Source organism: Glandiceps talaboti, chromosome 16, assembly GCF_964340395.1.
Source record: "Glandiceps talaboti chromosome 16, keGlaTala1.1, whole genome shotgun sequence".
NCBI classification, from domain to species: domain Eukaryota; kingdom Metazoa; phylum Hemichordata; class Enteropneusta; family Spengelidae; genus Glandiceps; species Glandiceps talaboti.
Genome location: NC_135564.1, coordinates 18,062,958 through 18,089,821, shown reverse-complemented (window position 1 = coordinate 18,089,821; position 26,864 = coordinate 18,062,958). Strand labels below are relative to the sequence as shown.

The 26,864-nt window shown below is 36.0% G+C and overlaps 2 protein-coding genes and 1 long non-coding RNA gene across 3 annotated transcripts; 1 reads left to right on the top strand and 2 right to left on the bottom strand.

The window, feature by feature from the left end:
- Positions 1–301: 301 nt before the first annotated feature.
- On the bottom strand, positions 302–14,073 carry LOC144447528 (zygotic DNA replication licensing factor mcm6-B-like). Its single transcript, XM_078137576.1, has 18 exons — positions 13,270–14,073; positions 11,881–12,024; positions 11,075–11,185; positions 10,416–10,578; positions 9,652–9,791; positions 9,310–9,422; positions 8,554–8,699; positions 7,957–8,107; positions 7,203–7,344; positions 6,678–6,819; positions 6,121–6,228; positions 5,520–5,675; positions 5,007–5,135; positions 3,988–4,149; positions 3,732–3,840; positions 3,338–3,499; positions 2,527–2,672; positions 302–1,836 (listed from the first exon to the last, which is right to left on the bottom strand). Exons 1-18 carry the CDS (start codon positions 13,359–13,361, stop codon positions 1,708–1,710), a joined length of 2,445 nt encoding a protein of 814 aa, XP_077993702.1. The 5' UTR covers positions 13,362–14,073; the 3' UTR covers positions 302–1,707.
- Positions 14,074–14,158: 85 nt separating this feature from the next.
- Positions 14,159–21,774, top strand: LOC144447529 (uncharacterized). The gene is made up of 3 exons (XM_078137577.1): positions 14,159–14,566; positions 15,224–15,399; positions 20,436–21,774. Exons 1-3 carry the CDS (start codon positions 14,213–14,215, stop codon positions 20,455–20,457), a joined length of 552 nt encoding a protein of 183 aa, XP_077993703.1. The 5' UTR covers positions 14,159–14,212; the 3' UTR covers positions 20,458–21,774.
- A 175-nt stretch (positions 21,775–21,949) lies between these two features.
- LOC144447530 (uncharacterized) lies at positions 21,950–26,703 on the bottom strand. Its single transcript, XR_013482033.1, has 3 exons — positions 26,232–26,703; positions 24,431–24,570; positions 21,950–22,742 (listed from the first exon to the last, which is right to left on the bottom strand). It is a non-coding gene; the product is annotated as an uncharacterized LOC144447530 (long non-coding RNA).
- Positions 26,704–26,864: the final 161 nt, after the last annotated feature.

The following is a 26,864-nucleotide window of genomic DNA, read 5'->3' as shown; positions in this document are numbered from 1 at the left end:
ATCATTATGGTGTACTTACAAGAGACTGTCTCATATCAAGTTCTAGTCAACTCATGATGTTAACACAATTTGTTGTTCAACAATTTTCACTTACACATGTGAATCTAAACACTGTAAGATACATCTGTCACTTTGTCAAGAGATTTGGCCTGTGTGTGAGGGCGCCCTCAATGGCCTGTGTGTGGGGGCGCCCTGTCATGGCAAACCTAACCGCCTAAGTATAGACCCAATGACCATTCATCATCACACACATACACATCACAATTAAGTACATGCTGAAACTCATTTTGTACTTTTGTTTTATTTCAGGAAAATTTGAAAACATAATTCTTTCAAACACCAAAACACTATTCTATTCAATACTAGCAATTTAGTAAATACCAAAATACCTGGCCTAAAGGTAAGAATATAGATGAACTTTTTTTTATCAAAATGTCATATTCTACAATACCGGTTATTCAAGAATAACACATGAAAAGGACAAAATATACAATTGTATGTTGTAACTGCTCTCTACATTTTTGTATGTTTTTGTTTCATTTATCAAATGTATACATCTGTTATAGCCAGTGACTAGCGGGATATACATTTTTCTGTTAACGCCATGGAAACATTTAATAGCATATTCACTCGTATCTCAAACTTTACTAAATATATTCTGCAATATCTACAATTTTCATCTCAAACACACAGCATAGCCTTTCAAAAAAAAACAAAAAAAACCGTACAAATTCACATGACAAACAAGAATCGATGTAATGCAAGTTACACTGACATCATGTTGAATTCCAAATTCCTGCCTCGAGTATGAAGTTCATTTTGATCAATTCTATAGACCATTTTATTACGACTGAACTTGGCAGTGTTTTACTTTCAGTGTTTACATTATCCTGATTCCAGGGTGATTATAATGGTATTTGTTGTATTACTACTAAGGCACTGCTATCGCTCATTTATAGAACACATGCCACAATAACAATTTTAGATTGTGTCTGTCTTAGCTTGTCGAAACTATGGATGCCACAGTCATATTAAATAAGGCTTGTTGAAACTAAGGATGCCACAGTCATATTAAATAAGGCTTGTCGAAACTAAGGATGCCACCACAGTCATATTAAATAAGTGAATACATAGTTAAAGCTGCACTACCTATAACTGGATTATTATTTATTTTCAATTTTGGGTCGATCGTATCAAGAAGTAGTACAGTAACAGGTTGAAATTGTGGTTGCATTAGACACTGATTTTAGGGTGCGGACCCAAAAATAATTGGATTAGATTTATTGTACCATATTATGTGTACAGCTACACTAGTACATTTATCCACATGTGATTCAGTACTGTTCAGGGTGTATGATATTATGAGTACAGCTACACTAGTACATTTATCCACATGTGATTCAATACTGTTCAGGTTGTACAATATTATGAGTACAGCTACACACATACATTTATCCACATGTGATTCAATACTGTTCAGGGTGTACGATATTATGAGTACAGCTACACACATACATTTATCCACATGTGATTCAATAATGTTCAGGGTGTATGATATTATGAGTACAGCTACACTAGTACATTTATCCACAGGTGATTCAGTACTGTTCAGGATGTACCATATTATAAGTAAAATCATTATATTTATCAAAAACGCAACAAAAAACGTTCCAGTTACAGCTAGTGCAGAGTTATCATGAAATCCTTTTAATCATCTAGTACATAATTAGGATGTACAACCAAGTAAGGGTCGTCTTCCTCCACCACTTCCGTTGACTCCTCGTCACCTTTCCTCTTCTTCAGTCCTGTCCTGGCTAGTTCAATCAAAACTTGATCCTAAAACAGATGTGTACAGGTAATATGTAAATATACATTCAAAACTAATATGTAAATATACATTAAGAACTAGATAATAAAAAAGATGTACAGGTAACATGTAAAAGACTCAAGACTACTATTTGTGCAATCAGTTGATCATACATCCATTGCCTGTTCCAACTGCCATGTCATGTTTGACTTATTTGCATGAAGATGGGACTCATGGGTAGTGGTGGGGGGTCCCTTTGTGTCTTTGCATCAGAGATCTATATGCACTTCCATGATTTACAAAAGACAAAGATATACAAAGCTGCATATGGAATGTATGTACCAAGTAGACTGAGAGAGACAGACAAACAGACAGACAGTGACTGACTGACTGACTGACACACAGAGAGAGAGAGAGAGAGAAAGAGAAACAGAGCGACAGACAGACAGACAGACAGACAGACAGACGGCAGCTTTTATGTGACTGTGGGGATACTAAGCAGTTGAATTGTTATGTAGGATTCATGAAGTTAACTGGTCACCACACTGAAAACTTGCCCCATTTTCCCAGTTTCCTGATGTCTAGAAAATCAAAAGTGGACAAAATCCTCGTACAAAACATGTTTACTCAGTAAAGTGTGTTATAAACTCAAACCCTGGGACAATCAATGACATCATTAGGTTGGGAAATCAATCGATAGGTTATAATTATACACTTACATGTTGGGACAGTCTGTCGATGACTTTCTCAATCTTCGTCTTCTCTTGGATTAGTTCTTCTTCTGTTTCGATATCACTTTCCATCTCCTTGAGATACCACTCCACTAGAGCACTTCGTCTAATACCACCAGATTCTTCATCAGATGCTGGTAAAATAACATAGGTATGTAAATATGAAGACATCATCTAAACATCATGGGTGTCATTTATCATGCTTTCAATGTCAATATCAACACACACAGATGGACAGACAGACAGACAGACAGACAGATGGAAAGACGGACAGACAGACAGACAGACAGATGGAAAGACAGACAGACATGGGTCATTCCTATAGCCCCCTCCAAGCTGAGCCCGTTGGGCTAATACCATTTTCCACTGAAGGCAAGGGTGTTTTTATCTGATTACATGTAATTACTGCCAATATTTAATAATAGGCTTGGTTATTGGGGCTGGATAATAGGTACAGATATACTGGTGAACTCAAATTCCAAGCACAAATGCTAAAGAAGTTAACAAATAAGGGGTTAAAAAGTCTACATCCAGCTAGAAAAGGAGAGTCAAAAGTTTCAGGAAAATGTGAATTTGGCAATTTGGTAACTATGTCCTTCAATGAGTCGAAAATTTATTTGGAAATCAGAAACTTGGAAAACTATGTTGTCGAAAATTTGGGCTCCAAAATCATACATATGTTCTCAGACGGGGCCGAACTTTAACATATTACTTAAACAAGTCAAGAATCAAATATCTACACGAGTCGAAAAAATCTGCGGTACATACATGTTAGTGGTTAAGAAATGTTTTGCCATACCTTCTAACTCCTCTTCTTTTTTCCTCATATACAGTATAAGTAAATTACTCTTAGTCTTGTACTCTTCAAATGTCATCCTTAGTCCCTTCTTTGTAGATTCACCATCTTGTTTCTCTGGTGACGCCTGCACTTGTTCTGTTTCCATCTCAACCTCCTCCTCATCTACCATAGAAACCATTATTCAAAGTCAAACATACGAGACATATAGTATTAAATTGGAAGTCAGTTAAGTTGAAACAAATTGTCATCAATCATAATTTTGATGATATACTTTCAAAATTATGATTATGACTACATGATGATTATCACAAATACCAAATGCACCCATGACAATCCAATTTCAATATTTGGTCACTAGAGGGCGCTACTTTATGTAAAGGTCTATTGTTTTTACCTTCTGTGGGTTGGTCATCCTCCTCTTCGAAGTTAATGACGGGTGTTTCAACTCGAATGATGGACTTGTTTAGGAGACGGAATGCTTCTTTTACGTGTTTGGGTTGTACCTATGACGATGAACAAAAGAAAAACGGTGAATGAAAAACATGAACGAAAACAACATCTTTGATGTCATTCAACTTCTAAGTGTTTACAAATCCACAAGGTATCATTTCTCTTTCATTTCATCAAATTGAATTAAAATTTTCATTTACCTCATCTTGGCAGTACATTCTTGCCATTGATTCTGACAATCTGATCATGCTCTCCAACTGACGTACAGTAATACGCCATGATGACTGTGTCACGCCATTGGTATCGCGTTGTCGCAAACGCCGATACTCTTCAACCATGAAATCCTGGGCCTCTTTACTGATCTGTTGATTTAAATCATAAAAATCAGCATAATTAGTTTCCAATTATGTGACAAATTAGAAATTGCTGCATGTCAGTGAAGCATCAAATTGACTTGGAGTACACACTATACAACATGTATGTCACCTTGAGTTTCAACACATCATACCATGTTTAGGTATCCAATAATGCAGTCACTCGGTACTAGAATTCACTACCAAGCGACATGAAAGACAGATTCAAAGCAACTTTAAAAGCATACCTTCATAATTTGTAGGAAACGTGTATAATTTCCCGTATTCTTTCAATCATTATTATCAATAATTTGTTTATTCAACATGTAAATATTACTACAATCATTTTCTCATATCAATAAGTAGTTCATTCATTACAACCACTATTTAAAAAATTAAAAAAATTTATTGTGCTGTTCCATATTCATTTCTTGTATATTTAGTTTGTCAGGGTCATAGACTTAAACTAGTTAACATCAAATTACAAAATGTACTTCTCTGGCCCTCATCAGATATACTATTCTGATGATAATTCATTTCTATGTACATGTACATGTACATGGTGGGCTCATACATTTAAAGTCAAATAAAATTCCAGGAATTTTTCATCAGTTTTCCAGGAGTATTCACATCAACTTTGATAATTTTCCAGGAATATTGACCAGCAAAATACATTGTATTTCATCAACACTTCTGTTTTGCATTTCTCACCCATGTAAACAAAACTTTATGACAGTAACATCAATCACTCAGTCAATCAATTTTCCAGGAGTTCATCACATTTTTCAGGACTTTCCATGAGCGTATTTTATAAGCCCTACTATATTTTCATTTTGATCTGGTGAACTAAATAAACTATTGGCTACCTTTGGTCTAAACTGCCTGGCAAACATCATATATCGCTGCATATCTTCAATAGAGTATTTGCGGTCTACAGCCTCCTCACTATGACTATGCAAGTCTACGATACGACGTGCAATGGCATAGTCTGTCACCTGGAAATAAACACACAGGAATATGTTACAACTTTACAATATCTTTGTAGCCCCTGATGTTTGTAAATCATAACACTTGTAATATATTATAGATGTTCTTTACAAACTTAAAAACCTGGGTTTTGATACCAGTTCTCGCATCACTATTATATCAACAGTGCAGTGGAACAAAAAAAAATAATGGAAAACACAATAATTACACCAGTCCAGGCTTAATTTTAGACATTAACGGATCATTTTGACCTAACATTTCACCACGCCATGGTACTAATGATGTAGGTGGGGGTGTTGTCAGAACGTAGAATTACAAGGGTATAAACTCCATATTTTCTGTTTGAACACATACAACTTGATTTGTGCATAGTACAAATTGATTATACCTACCTCATTACATTCATCAATTAATATAAAGAACAAATCAAATCTTGACATGATAGGAGCCGACAGGTTAATGTTCTGCTTCAGTGGTTTGGATTTGTCGTAACGCCCTCCTACTGGATTGGCTGCAGCAAGGATGGAAGTACGGGCATTGAGGGTGGCCTGCAAATATCAACAAATTACATACAAGTTGTAAATTACCAGTATTTTTTATTACATTTAATAACAGTTTTGCTAAGGTTTTAGAACCCTGGTAACAAAAAGAGAAAATCAGGTAAATCTGAGTTTCCCATATTTTATGAAGAGCACTCCTAGTGGCTAAACTGTAAAACCTTTTGTTTTTTCATATAATCATACTATGGCAAGTTGTAAAATACAAAAACGACATGACATGGCATTCCAATCCAAAGCAGCTTGTGAACAGCACTCTCATGAGACTATAGCACATCGTACAGCCTGTTTCATATTAGTGTTCACTGGCTTTGTTTGATACAAATTGTAATCTTGCTATCTTGTAGTGTAGCATGTGCACTTTCATATTGGTTGCAATGGGCTGTAAAACACAAACCTGGGTCATTTAAATAAAACTTTCATGTTTGTTACTTACCTTAATTCCAGCCTTTGTAATTGAGATTGTCTGTTGTTCCATAGCTTCATGAATAGCTACCTGGTCCTTTAGGTCCATCTTATCAAACTCGTCAATACAACAAACACCCTAGAAAACGGACAAATACAAAGATTAGTAGTTGTCACACAATTGATTATGTTAGCACAAAATGAAGTCTATCAACTTTCCTTGGTGTTCTGTGCTTGCTCTATAAACTTGTCTTCAGAAGTTTCCTGAGGAACTGAATGTTCACTATAGCATTTTTTTGTTTCAGTTTGTTTCCTCTGGATAAATAACAAGATATACATAGAACATCTTCAGATGGGGCAGGGAGACATTCCTGATTACAGATTGTTGTGATTATATATAACACAACTAATTGTAAGTAAATTCACAAACTGTCAAATTTTGTAACCAATTTCACACAACAAGAAATGCAAAAGCATTACTGGATCAAGGGCTTTTGAGAAGAACCCCAAGCCTTGCTCACTCACTGCCACTAGAGGGCATTTGGTAGCAAGTTTACAGTTTTGCATAATATGTAAAATCTTACTTACATTATCAGCCAGCATGAGAGCTCCAGCTTCAATGACAAACTCATAGGATTCCTCATCTTTTACAACAGCAGCAGTCAAACCAGCAGCACTGCTAGCCTTACCACTGGTGTACACAGCACGGGGACTGAATTCTTCCACAGCTCTGTATGACAAAACAATGACAAAATGATGATAAATCATTTGCTTCCGTGTATTCTAGAGGTGTGACTTGTAAGTACTTAGTGTCAACTCCCATGGCCCCATGAGACGATGTGTCCTTGTCGTGGTAAGCTCCTCCATTGAACAATAGTGAGGAACAAGTTTCAACCTAGTGTTTCTTGGCTATCAAGCATAATGCAAGTGATATAAAATTCTAAAATAACTCTCCGATACCCAAAGTTTTAAAAAAATGTATTTACTGCCCGCAGTGGTGTTTCCTTTAAAACCCACATCTTTGAATTGCATGGTCTTTGATTACTAACGCTTTATCATTGGAGCCATGGGGATAAAATAGGACCATTCTATTTGTTTAGAATTTTCACTTACTTGAGAAACTGACTCTTAGCTGTACTAGGATCACCAATGACACAAACATTGATATCACCACGGAGACTGGTACCTTCTTGGGTTGTCTTGGGAACACCACCAAACAACATCAAAAGAATACCCCGTTTTACTTCATCATTGCCTTCATTTACAAAAAAAAAAAACTGACATGAAAACATGTAACATAAAATCTCAATAATATGGCTCTACATCGTGAATCAGTTCACTGACATTATATAACATACTTGTATCTGCACTGGAAAAGAAAAGCTATATTTCTTTGGTTGCAAAAATTTTATAATCACATCATTTACACTAACTATTTCATAACAAAGAATGAGTTATTAAACTTGTATCAAGATTAATTCACCATGAATGGTTGGAAAGACTGTATCAAGTGTACTTCACGATGAATGGTTGGCAAGAGACTTTGTATCAAGATTAACCCACCATGAATAGTTGGCAAGAGACTTTGTATCAAGATTAACTCAACATTAATGGTTGGAAAGAGACTTTGTATCAAGCTTAACTCACCATGAATGGTTGGAAGAGACTTTATATCAAGATTATTAAACTCACCATGAATGGTTGGCAAGAGACTTTGTATCAAGATTAACTCACCATGAATGGTTGGAAGAGACTTTGTGTCAAGCTTATAAAACCCACCATGAATGGTTGGCAAGAGACCTTGTATCAAGATTAACTCACCATGAATGGTTGGCAAGAGACTTTGTATCAAGATTATTAAACTCACCATGAATGGTTGGAAAGAGACTTTGTATCAAATTATGATACAAGTTTTTATCTCGACTCATCTCATAAACTTTCTGCCATTCTTGCTCTGTCATTTGTTTTTTGATACTTTCAGCAGTCAAGTCATCTCCCCTCATATCCTTACCACCAAACTGTAAACAAATACACAACAAATCCATCAACACATGTTAGTTCTTCGTGAAATTCTTGGATTTCTTTACCATCAAACAGTAAATAATTTATTTTTTGATTTTCACAATTATAAATTTATCAAGCCTTCGACATTTATTGAGTTACAAACAAGGACTTGACATATGTTGTCTCACATTCATTTTTAAAGTAGGAAGCCATAATAAAATTGCTTTTGTAAACTAAAAATCCAAAATAAATACCCAATCCCCATCCATATGGCCACTTTAATTCTATGTTTCTTATGACCCATATTTTTTTAACACACTCCCATTTCACACAATCAACCAACTCCCATGTATCCTTTCAAACAATTCAATTGTATGTCCTTACCACCAAACGTCAACAAATAAACAATGAATAATCCAATCAAACACAATTTGTATCTTACTATACACAAATACCTTACCTTAGGATTAGTTGGCTCCACATTACAGGCAAGATAAGCAAGTCGATAATTGAGGTCACGAACACCTAGAGCTTTTAAGCCACGCACTCCTTCTGCTTCATAGGTATCATTACCTCTGACCTTAGCAGAAGTCTCAGCACGGGCACCTGTAAATAGTTTATCGATACATAGTAAACATAGATAAAAGTCAACAACTTGTTTTGTTATTAGCCATATGACAACCATATTTCTTTTTCCCAATTTATTTTGTTCTTTTTGTAATCCAAATCTATCAACGATATCTTGACATACAAAGGCTTCACAACTAATTTCTCAAGTTATATTTCACACATTTGAAAGTGTGAAAGTGCTATACAACCCATAACACCAAATTGTTTTCTGTATGCACCACAATCGTTTATAGCATCTACACCAAGTGTAAAAGTATACTGTTTCATTTGTTAAATGACCACATTAGAAAGGCCACATGCTAGGCTTGTAAATAAACCAATTGAAACAGTATACTTTTACACTTTATATGAATGCTATAACACGAGTGTAGTGTATCACATAGAGAAAGTGTTTTACTTTAGTGTTACTCATTGTACAATATACATTCATGTTGAACATATTACGTTCCTGGAATATGTTCTAATCAATTAAAGTTTTTGGGGGATGAAGAATGAAATATTTCTCCTCTATCACATTTTGGCTAACAGGCAGGTAACATTGTGCTAGACTGTACCGGAAAGTCACAAGAGAAATAAGTTTACCTACCTGGCACTGACATTTGTGATACATCTGGCACAACGATCAGAGTTCCTGTGAAATCACACTTGTCACCAGCTTGTGGTATTTCAACTGCCTCCGCTCGCAAAATGACTTCAACGCTGTGAAAAATTAAGCAGGCAAAATAAGACATAATTTCATGACACTTAATTTGCCAAGTTATTTAGTGAGTGGTAGTTTAATTATAGTAAGTGTAGTTCAAACAATCCCATTCTCACAGAATATAGATAGAAAACGACAGGTCAAAATATGAGATGGGCTCATAAACAAGCTTGGGCCTTTACATGGATAATTATAATACTAAGACTTCATGAAAACATGAAAACCAACCTCCTTGGTATGCTTCCCCTTGGTAACTCTGCTTGTGTCTCCTGGATACGCACTTTTTGGAAATCTACAAAGCGTGATTTGTTGACATCCAGCATAAACCGAGATCTGTTGGCACACACTGGATTCCGACATATCGTGGGCTAAAAAATAATAAACAACAATAAAAAGATACATATTGGAATAGAATTAAATACGATTGCAAAAAAAAGTTATAGTTAGAATAATGTTCATTGATGCACATTCACATTACTTTATTTCATGTCTACATTTTGGCAATGTCACTTCTGCCTTCTTCAGGATTTACTAATTGTTTCATCTGCCGCCTTCAAGATTTAGTTACTGATGATTATCCACCACTACATTAGATACAAATGCCTGAATTGTGTGCTTTTTGTTTGATGACAAACACAGGCCTTCATCACTATGTAAGCTCTTTATCATATAAAACTTATTTGTATGATGCCAGAGTTCACTTTGGGGAAAAACTCTTTCGTAAATCATGTAAATTTCTCCTTATAAACAAAGAGTTTGTTGGAGAGTCCATAGTTAGTGACTACGTTTTCATAGCCTGGGACCCCACCCCCAGCATACAAGTGTGTAATCGGATGACTTATACATTTGCACATGATCATCTTCACAACTTCACTAACTGAAACTGACCACTAGGTGGCAGTGTCATCAGCTGATTGCAGAAGCCATGCGATGAAGTTAGCTGCAAGTTTTGAGAAACATTAGTGAAGGAACTGAAAAAACAGTTTACTAACCTGAGTGTATTTAAATTGTTGCTCCACATCTTTGACAACAGACTGGCAGTCAAGACAAACAAACGTACCACTGACAAGTTCAGGGTGTACAGGGTGTGTCCGTACTACCTGTCCACTGATGCGAATCAATGTACCAATCTTAGCGGTCGTCAGTTCACGAACTCTGTCAAATAAATAATAGCAAATATTCAGAAATAAGACAGAAATGATCTGTTCACAAAAATGGTACATTGTCCGTGTTAATATAACCGGAAAAACACAAGAGTCAAGATGGAGATAGTTTGATGGCCAAACGCTACTGTAACTATGGAAACATGCAAAGTGCCGTGAAACAAGTCCAATCCCAGGCTATGATACCGATGTCAGTGAATGTGTTCTGAATCCATTCTGACTTACAAAATGTACAAGTCTGATATGACTGTCCTGAACTTGCTGTTTGACCATATGTGACTAAGCTTTAACAGGTACTACATACATAAAATCATATATCAACCAATCATTGTCAGTTCAGATTTATAGGATAAAACTTTTGGCAAAAAACAGTTGTCTTGTAGAGCTATAGAAAAACTTGAGTTTGTTCTGAAGAAAAGAATAATCCTATCTAAACCTTTGAAACCTTCGATCCATATGGCCACTTTAATGTAAACATCTTTACTTACTTATGCCTTGTTGGTACTTCTTCAAAAGCAACATAAAACTCCTTGTTTGGTGGTACCTGTCCACAATCTCTAGCAAAGTTACAAAGTGCACGACAAAGGAATGGATAAACCCTGAAAAAAGAAAAAAGAACATTGCAAATTTTATACTTAAATAAAATAAATTATAATGTAATACATGTAGTTTAATATTATTTTAACTGTAACAGGTTTTTTTTTGGTGATAAGGTATTACTGTAAACTTGCAAACTAAATAATTTTATGGAACAGTACATTAAATTCTATAATAAAACTTGGGGGAAAAATACACCTGTTAAATATATGAAATTGCTATTAATACTTTAGAAAAAGCTGACGGTTTTGACCAGACAAATTATTTACAAGTAGTGTCTAATTTCCACTTGCACTGTTCACCAAATTAAAATACACCTGATACATCGTAAGTTGCCACTTTGCCAGATTTTTTATGTGCTACAATAAATATATTTACATTAATAGCAGGATGGCTTACAGGACACACTGATGTACAATTCATTCAAAAAATGGGTCCCATAAAACTTTATACTTAAATTTTAATACAATCAAGCACGGATGACGACATGGGACAGTAGCAGGCAAAACCTGTAATGTTTTGCTGTCTATTTCAAATTTTTTAATTCTTTTTGTTTCAACAAATATGTATACTTCTGTCATTTGGCTGATGTATGAGTCCACCTGGTTTTCATGCTTTACCACCTCCAGAGTCCTTTCAAACTCAGCTGCATCCCTGCCAAACTATATACAAATGTAACATTTTACAACTTTTTTACCTGTAGTATTCTTCTTGTATGGTAGTAGCTAGTTGTTGGTTGTGATTCTGTACATCTTCAAAACTGATAGCTAGAGTATTTCTTTCAGGACGAATCAATTCTTGGACATCAGACAGATACTTCACTTCTCCATCAACTTTGAATCTGTGCAATAACATCACAAGTTAGGCAAAATAAAAAAAGTTGTGTGTTTCCAATAAGCCGCTGACCCTTAACTTTTTTTTACATTTATAGCAAAAATTTAAAAGACAAGAATCATGTACTTCTTTCCCCAGGTATGTCTGTATATATTTCATCGAACCATGACAGAAGGGGTATTCTGGCTGACATTTCCTTTGTTTTGGGGTCAAAGCAATATTTTTCAAAAATAACAATAAAAAAGATAAATACAAAAACTAAAATCCTGATCTACCTACCCTATTTTCTGAGGCTGTGTTATCGGAAACACAATTTTTTTCCCCACCTTATCAACAACTAGAGCACACATGAAGGATGGAGAATGCTGCCAAGGGATTTCATTTGTAGCACATTTACACAGTATGGATCAGAGATTAGAATTTGTACAAGACAATATGATTTGTGGATACAAGTTACCTACAGTATTCCTACACTAATAGGTGTAGTAAATTGATTATCTAGTAATGTGTTACTTTGATGTTATATTGTTATTAAACAGTAATTTCTATAACACTTCCCTAGTTTGAAAATCAGAGAGAAGACAAAAATTCAGAGACGTTGCTGCTTGTGTGTGTGTGTGTGTGTGTGTGTGTGTGTGTATGCATTAATATTACATATATTTGTACAAGTGATAATAATTATATAAATACATACAGTCACACACATAATGCTGATAGATAGATAGATAGAGATACATACATATATACATACATACATACATACATACATACATACATACATGTGTATGTATGTATGTATGTATGTATGTATGTACACACACACACACACAGATACATACATACATACATACATACATACATACATACATACATACATACATACATACATACATACATTCATTTACACCTTTTAATTCATAATACACTAGGTTGATTCTTTGACATGTTTTGAAAAATGAAAATGTAAATTTACTAAAAAGAACAACACAACAGCTTTGGAAGTGTCAAGGATTGGCACACAATCTAATCACAACAAATATTTACAACAAAGTATGCCACAATGCACATACTTTGAATGAGTACTGAAAGATTCAACATTGAAACAATACAATATATTTTAATGAACAGACCTCGTTAGAACGTCTATGTCCACGACTCGATAAGAAACCACGAGGTAGGTCATTTAAATGAACGGAACAACAATGCAGGTTGACAGAAACTTCCGTCATAGCGAAGCAAGCAAAATACTTACTCTTCCAAAAAATCCTGAAAAAGCTTCTGGCATCTGTCGGCTAAGTCATCTTTGACTTGAGTCGTACCTGTACGTTGATCGGCGACATCCATGGTTTATATATATTTTTCTTCAGAAGTCACAGCTGTATGTCCGAAAGAAGCCTGTCAACTGCTTTTGTCACAGGACGTGCAGTTTTCGCGCCACTAGTGTCACGTGACCTGTTTTAGCTGTTCCAAAAATTAGCCATTCTCCCTCCTGCCATGGAAACTATCCAATGCACTACGAGTATAAAGTTGGCGTCAGATTCAGATTCAGATTCAGGTAGCGTCATATTCAGCGTCATATTCAGCGTCAGATAGCCTCAGATCCGAAGACACCCGACGGACTCAATCAAAGCTGAAATAATACTGTTGTATGGAGCGTAATCCACGTCAAAAGTCGAACTCGTCAAGTGATAAGTCAGGTACATCAAGTGACAAGTCAGGTACATCAAATGACAAGTCAGGAGCGTCAAGTGATAAGTCAGGTCCGTCAATTGACAAGTCAGGAACGTCAAGTGATAAGTCAGGTCCGTCAATTGACAAGTCAGGAGCGTCAAGTGATAAGTCAGGTCTGTCAATTGACAAGTCAGGAACGTCAAGTGATAAGTCAGGTCCGTCAATTGACAAGTCAGGAACGTCAAGTGATAAGTCAGGTCCGTCAAATGACAAGTCAGGAACATCAAGTAATAAGTCAGGTCTGGATGATAGTCAAACTCTTGAAAAAACGACAAGTCAATGCATCTGGCGGATGAATCAATCTATACTATTACCAAACTGGTACCCCTTAGGATGGCTGATTGTCAACTCAACTACGTCACGACGCGTCATACCCTACGTCATATTTCGTCATAGAAGTTTTCTTCAGATTCTAACAAGTAAGCTGAGGATCACAACGGTAATCGACCCGGAAGCAGTAAGACATGCACCACGACAGTGACGATACGTCTTGTGTACCATCCCTACTGGAACGAGAGGAACTTAGGAAGGTGGGACTGGGCACGCGAAAAATAACGTTTGATGGGGATGGTGGTTTCGAACATTTGCAGGAAACTCTATACCGTCATTATCCTAAACTGGCAGATGGTGGTGGATTTATAATATACAGGAACATGCATGCTGGTGGCAAACTACTAACCCCTCTACCCATGCCTAGCAGTGGCTATTCGGTACCTTATTTTAGGGACGAGTCCGTGTTAAAGCACGCTGTAGCTTATGTGAGACCCCTGCAAAAGAATATGCAGATAGATCACAGCGCTAGCAGCGCTCACTGTGAGGTAAGTGGAATTTGTGAAATGAATAATAGGTATTAACAAGGAAATAGATTTTAAAACAAATTTATACAAAGAAAGACTAATACATAAGGGGCACATAGCTAACATATACAGATTGATCTTATGATAGGTTGAAGCTTTGAAAATACTGGAATGATGATTTATTTTTCTTAGACACTCATTTCAGCACACATCAGATTTGGCAAAAGAGATATTTTATTTGGTTTGTGTGTATCGATTATATTTTAACTGACCTTGGCCATATCCCGGTGTTTAAGGTATGGGAACCCCAGCAATAGAAAGGTGGAAAGCTGGTAAAACTGGCACAAAATGACAAGAGAACTTGTGTACCTTTTACATACATACCACCTTAAAAAAAATTGATATCAGCATTTAACAAATACTAATATATACTAATATAAAAACTTTTATTGCCAGAAATTTATAGACTTACAAAATACTCTAAATTTATCCACAAATATACAAAATATCAAAATTTACACAAAATGGATATTGTAAAAATAGTTCCTAGGAACTAGTCAAGCTTGTGGCCCTAAGGAAGACCTGTATAGCTTGATAAATGTTTGTAACTACTGTTTTTTAATTAAACATTAAATAATCAAGTAAGATTTAATTATTTGTATTTTTTTTCTGCTTTAGGAAGAGCGAGAAAGTAAGGCAGCCAAAGTATCCTGTGTGAATTGTGGAAAGGAAGTTACTATAGGCTGTTTGGAAAATCATCAAAAAGTTTGTAATGTAGATGTTGATAATCTGTCCATCAGTGAAGTGAGGACCAATCTGACGTTGAACCAAACACTGGAGTTAGTGACACAGGGGTACTGTATGAATTTAAGCTGTTGGTTTCATGTTTTTGTCACCTTTAATGTTATTTGGGTACTATACATTAATAGTAATACAGCTTTACCATACATAGTACTAGACATAGTAGTACAGCTGTACCATACATAGTACTACTAGTATACATAGTAGTACAGCTGTACCATACATAGTACTATAATAGTACAGCTTTACCATACATAGTACTAGACATAGTAGTACAGCTGTACCATACATAGTACTACTAGTATACATAGTAGTACAGCTGTACCATACATAGTACTATAATAGTAGTACAGCTGTACCATACATAGTACTAGACATAATAGTAGTACAGCTGTACCATACATAGTACTATAATAGTAGTACAGCTGTACCATACATAGTACTACTAGTATACATAGTAGTACAGCTGTACCATACATAGTACTACTAGTATACATAGTAGTACAGCTGTACCATACATAGTACTATAATAGTAGTACAGCTGTACCATACATAGTACTAGACATAATAGTAGTACAGCTGTACCATACATAGTACTATAATAGTAGTACAGCTGTACCATACATAGTACTACTAGTATACATAGTAGTACAGCTGTACCATACATAGTACTACTAGTATACATAGTAGTACAGCTTTACCATACATAGTACTAGACATAATAGTAGTACAGCTGTACCATACATAGTACTATAATAGTAGTACAGCTGTACCATACATAGTACTACTAGTATACATAGTAGTACAGCTGTACCATACATAGTACTACTAGTATACATAGTAGTACAGCTGTACCATACATAGTACTATAATAGTAGTACAGCTGTACCATGCATAGTACTATAATAGTACAGCTGTACCATACATAGTACTACTAGTATACATAGTAGTACAGCTGTACCATACATAGTACTACTAGTATACATAGTAGTACAGCTGTACCATACATAGTACTATAATAGTAGTACAGCTGTACCATACATAGTACTATAATAGTAGTACAGCTGTACCATACATAGTACTGTAATAGTAGTACAGCTGTACCATACATAGTACTATAATGATACAACTGTACCATACAGAGTACCATACATTATCATAGTAGTACAGCTGTACCATACAGAGTACCATACATAGTAGTACAGCTGTACCATACAGAGTACCATACATAATAGTACAGCTGTACCATACAGAGTACCATACATAGTAGTACAGCTGTACCATACAGAGTACCATACATAATACTACAGCTGTACCATACATAGTACCATACATAGTAGTACAGCTGTACCATACAGAGTACCATACATAGTAGTACAGCTGTACCATACAGAGTACCATACATAGTAGTACAGCTGTACCATACAGAGTACCATACATAGTAGTACAGCTGTACCATACAGAGTACCATACATAGTAGTACAGCTGTACCATACAGAGTACCATACATAGTAGTACAGCTGTACCATACAGAGTACCATACATAGTAGTACAGCTGTACCATACAGAGTACCATACATAGTAGTACAGCTGTACCATACAGAGTACCATACATAATAGTACAGCTGTACCATACAGAGTACCATACATAGTAGTACAGCTGTACCATACAGAGTACCATACATAGTAGTATAGCTGTACCATACATAGTACTATAATAGTAGTACAGCTGTACCATACATATAGTACTATAATGATACAACTGTACCATACAGAGTACCATACATAATAGTACAGCTGTACCATACAGAGTACCATACATAGTAGTACAGCTGTACCATACAGAGTACCATACATAGTAGTACAGCTGTACCATACAGAGTACCATACATAGTAGTACAGCTGTACCATACAGAGTACCATACATAGTAGTACAGCTGTACCATACAGAGTACTATACATAGTAGTACAGCTGTACCATACAGAGTACCATACATAGTAGTACAGCTGTACCATACATAGTACCATACATAATAGTACAGCTGTACCATACAGAGTACCATACATAATAGTACAGCTGTACCATACAGAGTACCATACATAGTAGTACAGCTGTACCATACAGAGTACCATACATAGTAGTACAGCTGTACCATACATAGTACTATAATAGTAGTACAGCTGTACCATACATATAGTACTATAATGATACAACTGTACCATACAGAGTACCATACATAATAGTACAGCTGTACCATACAGAGTACCATACATAGTAGTACAGCTGTACCATACAGAGTACCATACATAGTAGTACAGCTGTACCATACAGAGTACCATACATAGTAGTACAGCTGTACCATACAGAGTACCATACATAGTAGTACAGCTGTACCATACAGAGTACTATACATAGTAGTACAGCTGTACCATACAGAGTACCATACATAGTAGTACAGCTGTACCATACATAGTACCATACATAATAGTACAGCTGTACCATACAGAGTACCATACATAATAGTACAGCTGTACCATACAGAGTACCATACATAGTAGTACAGCTGTACCATACAGAGTACCATACATAGTAGTACAGCTGTACCATACATAGTACTATAATAGTAGTACAGCTGTACCATACATATAGTACTATAATGATACAACTGTACCATACAGAGTACCATACATAATAGTACAGCTGTACCATACAGAGTACCATACATAGTAGTACAGCTGTACCATACAGAGTACCATACATAGTAGTACAGCTGTACCATACAGAGTACCATACATAGTAGTACAGCTGTACCATACAGAGTACCATACATAGTAGTACAGCTGTACCATACAGAGTACCATACATAGTAGTACAGCTGTACCATACAGAGTACTATACATAGTAGTACAGCTGTACCATACAGAGTACCATACATAGTAGTACAGCTGTACCATACAGAGTACCATACATAGTAGTACAGCTGTACCATACAGAGTACCATACATAATAGTACAGCTGTACCATACAGAGTACCATACATAGTAGTACAGCTGTACCATACAGAGTACCATACATAGTAGTACAGCTGTACCATACATAGTACTATAATAGTAGTACAGCTGTACCATACATATAGTACTATAATGATACAACTGTACCATACAGAGTACCATACATAATAGTACAGCTGTACCATACAGAGTACCATACATAGTAGTACAGCTGTACCATACAGAGTACCATACATAGTAGTACAGCTGTACCATACAGAGTACCATACATAGTAGTACAGCTGTACCATACAGAGTACCATACATAGTAGTACAGCTGTACCATACAGAGTACCATACATAATAGTACAGCTGTACCATACAGAGTACCATACATAGTAGTACAGCTGTACCATACAGAGTACCATACATAGTAGTACAGCTGTACCATACAGAGTACCATACATAGTAGTACAGCTGTACCATACAGAGTACCATACATAGTAGTACAGCTGTACCATACATAGTACCATACATAATAGTACAGCTGTACCATACAGAGTACCATACATAATAGTACAGCTGTACCATACAGAGTACCATACATAGTAGTACAGCTGTACCATACAGAGTACCATACATAGTAGTACAGCTGTACCATACAGAGTACCATACATAGTAGTACAGCTGTACCATACAGAGTACCATACATAGTAGTACAGCTGTACCATACAGAGTACCATACATAGTAGTACAGCTGTACCATACAGAGTACTATACATAATAGTACAGCTGTACCATACATAGTACTATACATAGTAGTACAGCTGTACCATACAGAGTACCATACATAATAGTAGTACAGCTGTACCATACAGAGTACCATACATAATAGTACTGCTGTATAGCATGAGTTATAATACCAGTTTGAAACTTGTTTCACATTCACTCACCAAGCATTTGTCTTGAGTTGCCTCAAGGGCCTAAGTAGAAGTACATTTATGATAGATGAATAATAAATTCACTACTTCTTGCCTCAAAGCATGCAGTTGCGAAAAAAAGAGCTCAGTTTAATTGATTATTACAGTGGGTCTGTTAGTCCGTCCATAATGCATTTCTCAGACATGCAATATCCAGTTACTTTTAAGCCAGGCGCAAAGATGACTTGTCATATGGGACATGTGCAAGTCACTTCAGTTCACAACATACACAAGTGTCCAAGTGGCATGCCAGCCATGTTTGTTGTTAACAATGACTATTTATGGCATAACTCGAAAACTTGAATACATAGAGACTACATTATAGTGTCTATCCCTAAATTATTAGGTGTAAACTTTCATTGGAGACCCTGACCTTTGACCTTGGCCAAATGGGTCAATTATCTAAATCCAGTCCTATCCCGCATGTCGCAGACACTTTTATAATACATATAAAATTTATTAAAATTTTTTCCTATTTATTACTAATGTCATTTAAAATCATGATAGAAGTAAAGCATGTGAGGGAGTGCATTTTTGATGAAGACTTGTGAGTCCAAACTTAATGTCATTTTTTGCTTTTGATACAGTAATTGGGTCATTGGCTCATATATCAGGTACAAATGTATATTATTCACAAACACAAGTTCTCTTTGACAACTTTGATTGAAATACAGACATGCTTTGAACAAATAACCTTTACATCTCCAGTTTATTCAAATTTTGATCATTCTGTCAGATCCGGTTTAACTGAAGAAGGATATGTCAAGTCATTAGTTCAAAACATGCCTGTTTCAGATTCTAAAGTGGAAGAAGAAAACTTGTGTTTGAATCGCCATGCTTCTATGATGAACATACACTTATGTCATTGTCATTACACATCATCACCCTTCAACTAGTAAGGACCAATGGCTATATGGGCTCATATGCTCCTTCCTGGAAGGTAATGGGTTCTGAAATAGCATAGGTTAAGTACCAATATAGCCAGACTTAACATAATCATGGAGTATTGGTTAATTGTGGGCAACCGTAAGGACTAAGAGAGCTAGTTTATTCAGAAATTAGTTAACATATCATAAAAAACTGTTGCATATAATATATTTTATTCTCTTTTTTCCCAGATACCAAACCCTCTATCCATGATGTTTTGCAGTGTATAACAGGCGACAGGAATATGCCCTGGAAAATTTTCATATGGTTCAGTAGCATACCAATATCTACATTGCCAGACCCTGGTGTTTGTACCAAGGAAGTGCAGCTTCATGTCAGCCATGAGTCTTACCAAACTTTGAAAAACTCCTTTGATACAACTGTCACATTCCAATGTGTAGGTTTTGGGTGGTATTAACACATATTTTCTTGATCTACTTTTCAGCTGTGGAATTAATATGTTAAGATGATTTTCAGACAACATACACATGCAAAGAATGCTAGTAAGGTGCTGATTAAAAATATGCCTCATTTTGTGGTAAAATTCTTTAAATATTCACGGGTGCAACTTTAATCACAGTTGTAGTAAGTTACCAGAAATAGTGTATTCACTGGACTGGTGTAAGTTTAACCACAGTTGTACTAAGTTACCAGAAATAGTGTATTCACTGGACTGGTGTAAGTTTAACCACAGTTGTACTAAGTTACCAGAAATAGTGTATTCACTGGACTGGTGTAAGTTTAATCACAGTTGTACTAAGTTACCAGAAATAGTGTATTCACTGGACTGATGTAAGTTTAACCACAGTTGTACTAAGTTACCAGAAATAGTGTATTCACTGGACTGGTGTAAGTTTAACCACAGTTGTACTAAGTTACCAGAAATAGTGTATTCACTGGACTGGTGTAAGTTTAATCACAGTAGGTAGTAAGTTGCCAGAAATGTAATTTTGCATCATTTTTAGAAACATAGATTGCAAGAGGATTGCATTAGTTGTTTTCATAATTTCTAACATTATCTTTTTTTCTCTACAACACACAAAACTCAATCCAGTGTCTACCTATGATCAATGTAACCTTAGAAATTTAGTTGTGTTTTCTCCAATTCAATGTATTGCATAAACCTGAAGTATCTTTCCATTTTTGATGTCATCAATCCTCTCTAATGCTTCTCACTACACTGATTACAGATTAGATTTAGGGGCTAAGTGACAATATCTTGGAAACAACAAAGGGTTACTGCTTCGGTTCTACATTAAGAAGTCCAGAGAGTCGATTCATATGCTGCTAAAAATTATATCATTGCACTTTGTTTTAGAACAGGTGTGAAAACTTATGATTGAGGTGACAACTTCTGATGATGAGTTACTTGTCAAAGACTTTAATCAGTTAGATAGTTGGGACAAAATTAGCCTTAACTTTGATGCATTTAATAGGTTAATTTCAGTAAGTCCTTTCAAAAAGTATTTAGTTTTTTGAGAAGTTTTGAGAAATTTTGAGCTTACTTATAATAAAAATGTTCTCAGAAAATTCTTGTGTCCTTTACTGTCATAATAATTTTAGGATACTGACTTACAGGGAATGAAAACATTACATGTACTCCAAAGCTTGCACTATGAAACCAAAACATACATACATCTGCAAGTTATACTTGGTCATCATGAAATGTTTATTCATTTTATTAAAATATACATGTATACCATGATACATTTTTGTTAAAATAATGTTACATGTTCACAATAAATGACATGACAGCACTATCACAAAGTACAATTACTATCCGTGGTACTATATCACTGTCAAAGCCATCTATAGACCTGACGTCAGTCCAAACCCCCCAAAAGCATCAAATTCTATGAATATCTAGATCGATATAGGATCATATCACAATGACTGCGCGATAAACCTGCACAGATCTTCTGCTGCATTGAATGTCGTAAGGTAAGCCCCCTAGGTGCCCTATGAGAGTAACGACACATAAGGATCTGAATCCACTTTTTTGGCTGAAATACTGAAAGCAATATTTTTGCCTGAGAGTTGTGCATAATCATTGATAAGGTTGGACAGAATATAGGTCAATAAGAATTGCACACAACACTTTTCGTGATTGTTCAAGAGTTACCACTTCGTTCCATTACTGTATCAGACAGCTGAATACAATAATATATTCATATTTCCCTGTCTTTTTGTTGTCCTTCAGTCAGTGTCTTGACATCAAACATAACATGACCTTGACCTTTTTGAATACTCCATTAATTTGTAACCAATATTCAACCATTGGTACTTTATCATGACAGGAAAGAGTTAACTATGTTAACTACATATACATGTATATCAATCCCATTACTTGATGATTCTGCAAGTGGGTCGATCAACATGCACAATTCTCTATATTTCTCCTCTTCAAGTGGTATTGTCACATCAGGAATTGTTACACTTACAAGTTCTGGTACATTTGTTAGAGTTGGGCCTTCCCAATCAACACCATATTCCAAATCCTGTCAAATGAAAATTGAAAATGAGATAATGGAAACCTGACTTTGCCAAACTTACTGTTGCAAAAGAATTTGGTCTAAATAGAAGAAAATTAAGTTAATAGTTTCAATAATACAACCCTGCCAATAGGTGTTGTTCTGTCCATATGTATGTAGGACAGTACTGTATATGAATGTCAATACTACATACTTATCAAAAATAATAAAACAATTATAGTAAAACAACTCACTGGATATATGACACAGAAGTGTTGCAAATAAAGAATTAATAAAGATTTCTGCACATCATGAAGTATTGAGGCAAAACAATTGAATTCCATCACACATACAATCTATATTTCAATACTTAATTAGCAAACTGAGACTGTGACAGAAAAGTAGGTGTGAGTATCTAGGAACATTTTGAAGGAATAATATGTGAGATTGAAATACATGCAGGATTAAATGTTATGCCAACTAACATATGCAATATTACATAGGAACATTGTATATCATGTCCATGTTGCAGGGTATGTTTTGCTACTGCTCTTCCACATGGTTGTCAAAAGTATACCTACTACACAGATATGCATTTCATCTCTATGCATAGACTGTTATACACATCTCTGAACCATAGATGCATGTATGTTTTGTTGAAATACAAGTTGCTAAACAGGTTGAATTAAAGTATGTCTCAAGTCTTGTGCACACCAAAGCAGTTATTGGGATATGTTATCCAAAGCTGCTACAACAACTATGGGCTAATACAGTTATGTCTACAACCCTGTATTAGGTATGTGTGTGGCTATACCACCAAAGGGCTAATACAGTTATGTCTACAACTCTGTACTAGGTATGTGTGTGGCTATACCACCACAGGGCTAATACAGTTATGTCTACAAATCTGTACTAGGTATGTGTGTGGCTATACCACCACATCGCTAATACAGTTATGTCTACAAATCTGTACTAGGTATGTGTGTGGCTATACCACCACATGGCTAATACAGTTATGTCTACAAATCTGTACTAGGTATGTGTGTGGCTATACCACCACATGGCTAATACAGTCATGTCCACAACCCTGTACAGGATATATGTGTGGCTATACCACCACAGGGCTAATACAGTTATGTCTACAACCCTGTATTAGGTATGTGTGTGGCTATACCACCAAAGGGCTAATACAGTTATGTCTACAACTCTGTACTAGGTATGTGTGTGGCTATACCACCACATCGCTAATACAGTTATGTCTACAAATCTGTACTAGGTATGTGTGTGGCTATACCACCAAAGGGCTAATACAGTCATGTCCACAACCCTGTACAGGATATATGTGTGGCTATACCACCACAGGGCTAATACAGTTATGTCTACAACTCTGTACTAGGTATGTGTGTGGCTATACCACCACATCGCTAATACAGTTATGTCTACAAATCTATACTAGGTATGTGTGTGGCTATACCACCACATGGCTAATACAGTTATGTCTACAAATATGTACTAGATATGTGTGTGGCTATACCACCACATGGCTAATACAGTCATGTCCACAACCCTGTACAGGATATATGTGTGGCTATACCACCACAGGGCTAATACAATTATGTCTACAACCCTGTATTAGGTATGTTTTGTCAGTTTCCCAAAGTAGTCTTATTAACACACTAACACTAACAGGGTTGTATAGATATATTTATACTTACTTGTTCTGTGGATAGGAAGACCTCCCTTCCAACTGTACCACTGGAATTTGCAAAGGCTAAAAGACCACTGGCCCATACAGTTTAAAAACATGACTTTTCTGGAGTAACCATCAATTCCTCCATGAATAATAAAACGCCACCTATAAGTATATAACACAATAATGGCTTGATTGAAATACTCAAAATTATGTAAAGGAACACTAAAATGGATCATAAATGCTAAGCAAGAATACATATTGCACAAAAACACCACTAGCATACATGATATAGATATAAATGCTAGGGCAAATAGATGTAAATACTAGGGCAATCAATTGGGCGGCTTTTGCATTCAAGTCACACACACACACACACACACACACACACACACACACACACACACACACACACACACACTGACAGACAGACAGACAGACAGACAGACAGACAGACAGACAGACACCACACCATGATATAGCACTAGCAATTGTTCAGTTGTGCTAACAAGTGACTAAAATCATCACTACAAAATATTCTTCCCAATGTTTTTGACTTCTAAGTTTCTTTAAATTTAAGTCAACCACACATATAGGCAGACAGACAGATATTCATGGGCAAGACTATTTATCATGTCTGTAGCATGAATGCACCTGTTTTAATCATAGACAGTGTCTATGATTTAATTCAGCAGTGCTAAAATTTCCAAGCAACCGCAAACCAAGGTTAAACTTTATGCATTGACACATTGACATTGAGATGTTAAGTAGCCCACAACAGATTTAAACGACATTAATAAAACAATAACTAACCTTTCATTTCTAGGCCTGGTCAAGGCATTTTCCCACACCATGAATCACATATTTTGACCCAAAATTCACATCTCTGTTGTGACCATTTTCATTTGAACAATTTGCAATCTACACACCCTGACCACCAAATACTAGGCCCATCAGTCTGTCAGTTTTCAATTTTATGTCATTTACACACACACACACACACACACACACACACACACACACACACACACACACATTTCACCATGCTCATAAGTTATAGCACAAGTGAACCTCTGTTCAGTAATGCTAATAATTAAATATTAAATAATAATAATACATACACACACTATATATGTATATATATTGAACACATATTGCCTGGCCATGAGGGCTATAGCACCAGTTTATTACACCAAGGAGACTGTGAGTTACCAGAATCACATGCTATTTCCTGAGGCTGAAGGGCGAGGGAAATAGCATATGATTCTGGTAACTCACAGTCATGAGGGGATAATGAACGGGTGCTATAGCCCGAATATAGGCCAAGCAATATGTGTTTTGTAATATACCTCTTGCTGTGAACTCGCAGTGGCAGACGACATCATCAGAAGCTGCCATTTTGACCTGCGATGGTCATGTGACCATGTAATAGCTGATGGAACTATTTCCCTAGGGAAATAGTCATTCTATTTTCCTATCACGTGACTGATTCTAGTGAATCATGGCGCAGCAATATCACAAGGTATATTATAAATATAATTATACACTTTACATATATATATTTAAATGAACAGTTAGAGTGTGTAAGAGGACAAGAGAGAATGAGAGAGAGAGAGAGAGAGAGAGAGAGAGAGAGAGAGAGAGAGAGAGAGAGAGAGAGAGAGAGAGAGAGAGAGAGCCTAACACAGTTTGTATGTTTTCTCTCTCTATGTTTATAATAATAATTAATCATCATCATCATCATCATCAAGACACAACAAAACCATAAAAACTATGTATCAAAAATAATTCCACAATAAACAATAAAGTAATATTTTAAAACTTACCGAATAAGTTTGTGATTTCCATCAATGTGTCATAGAGCTAAAGGTGAGTGCACGTGATATGGCAAGCTTCTGCGTACTGAACGTACCTCAAGTGCCCATATCAGAACAACATGCGTATCAACTCTGTGGCATCTCTAACCCTTCTTTGTTGTACACGAAGATTTCTCGAGCGAAGAAAACCAATCATTCGTCTACAGCCACACCTCACAGTTAGGAAAATCTCTTTGTATTTCACGGATTTTCTCGTCTAATTCTTCATCAGTTAATAGTCCTGAGTCGGCTTGAAATCAGTGTGGAATGATACAGTTCGTTGGCCATGGTATTCTTGAATGAGTTGGACAACTTCGTTATTACACATACCTATGGCATTCAACTGACACAGTAGACATACACGACTTTGAACTCGGCCTACTACTTCAACATCGTTTTGAAGTAATTCCGCAAAATGCCTAAACTGGCAAAGATGTGCGAGCGCACACAAGACGGGTAATGTTTTTTTTCCGGGTCATGACCTAGGTCATATAACTTGTCACGAGCATACCTAGCTTTGTAGACATTGGTATTACGATTTCCAAATGCGTTCTGTAAAGTAGTCGTCAGTTGACGTGTATTCACTTCCAAGCAAGCTGGGGT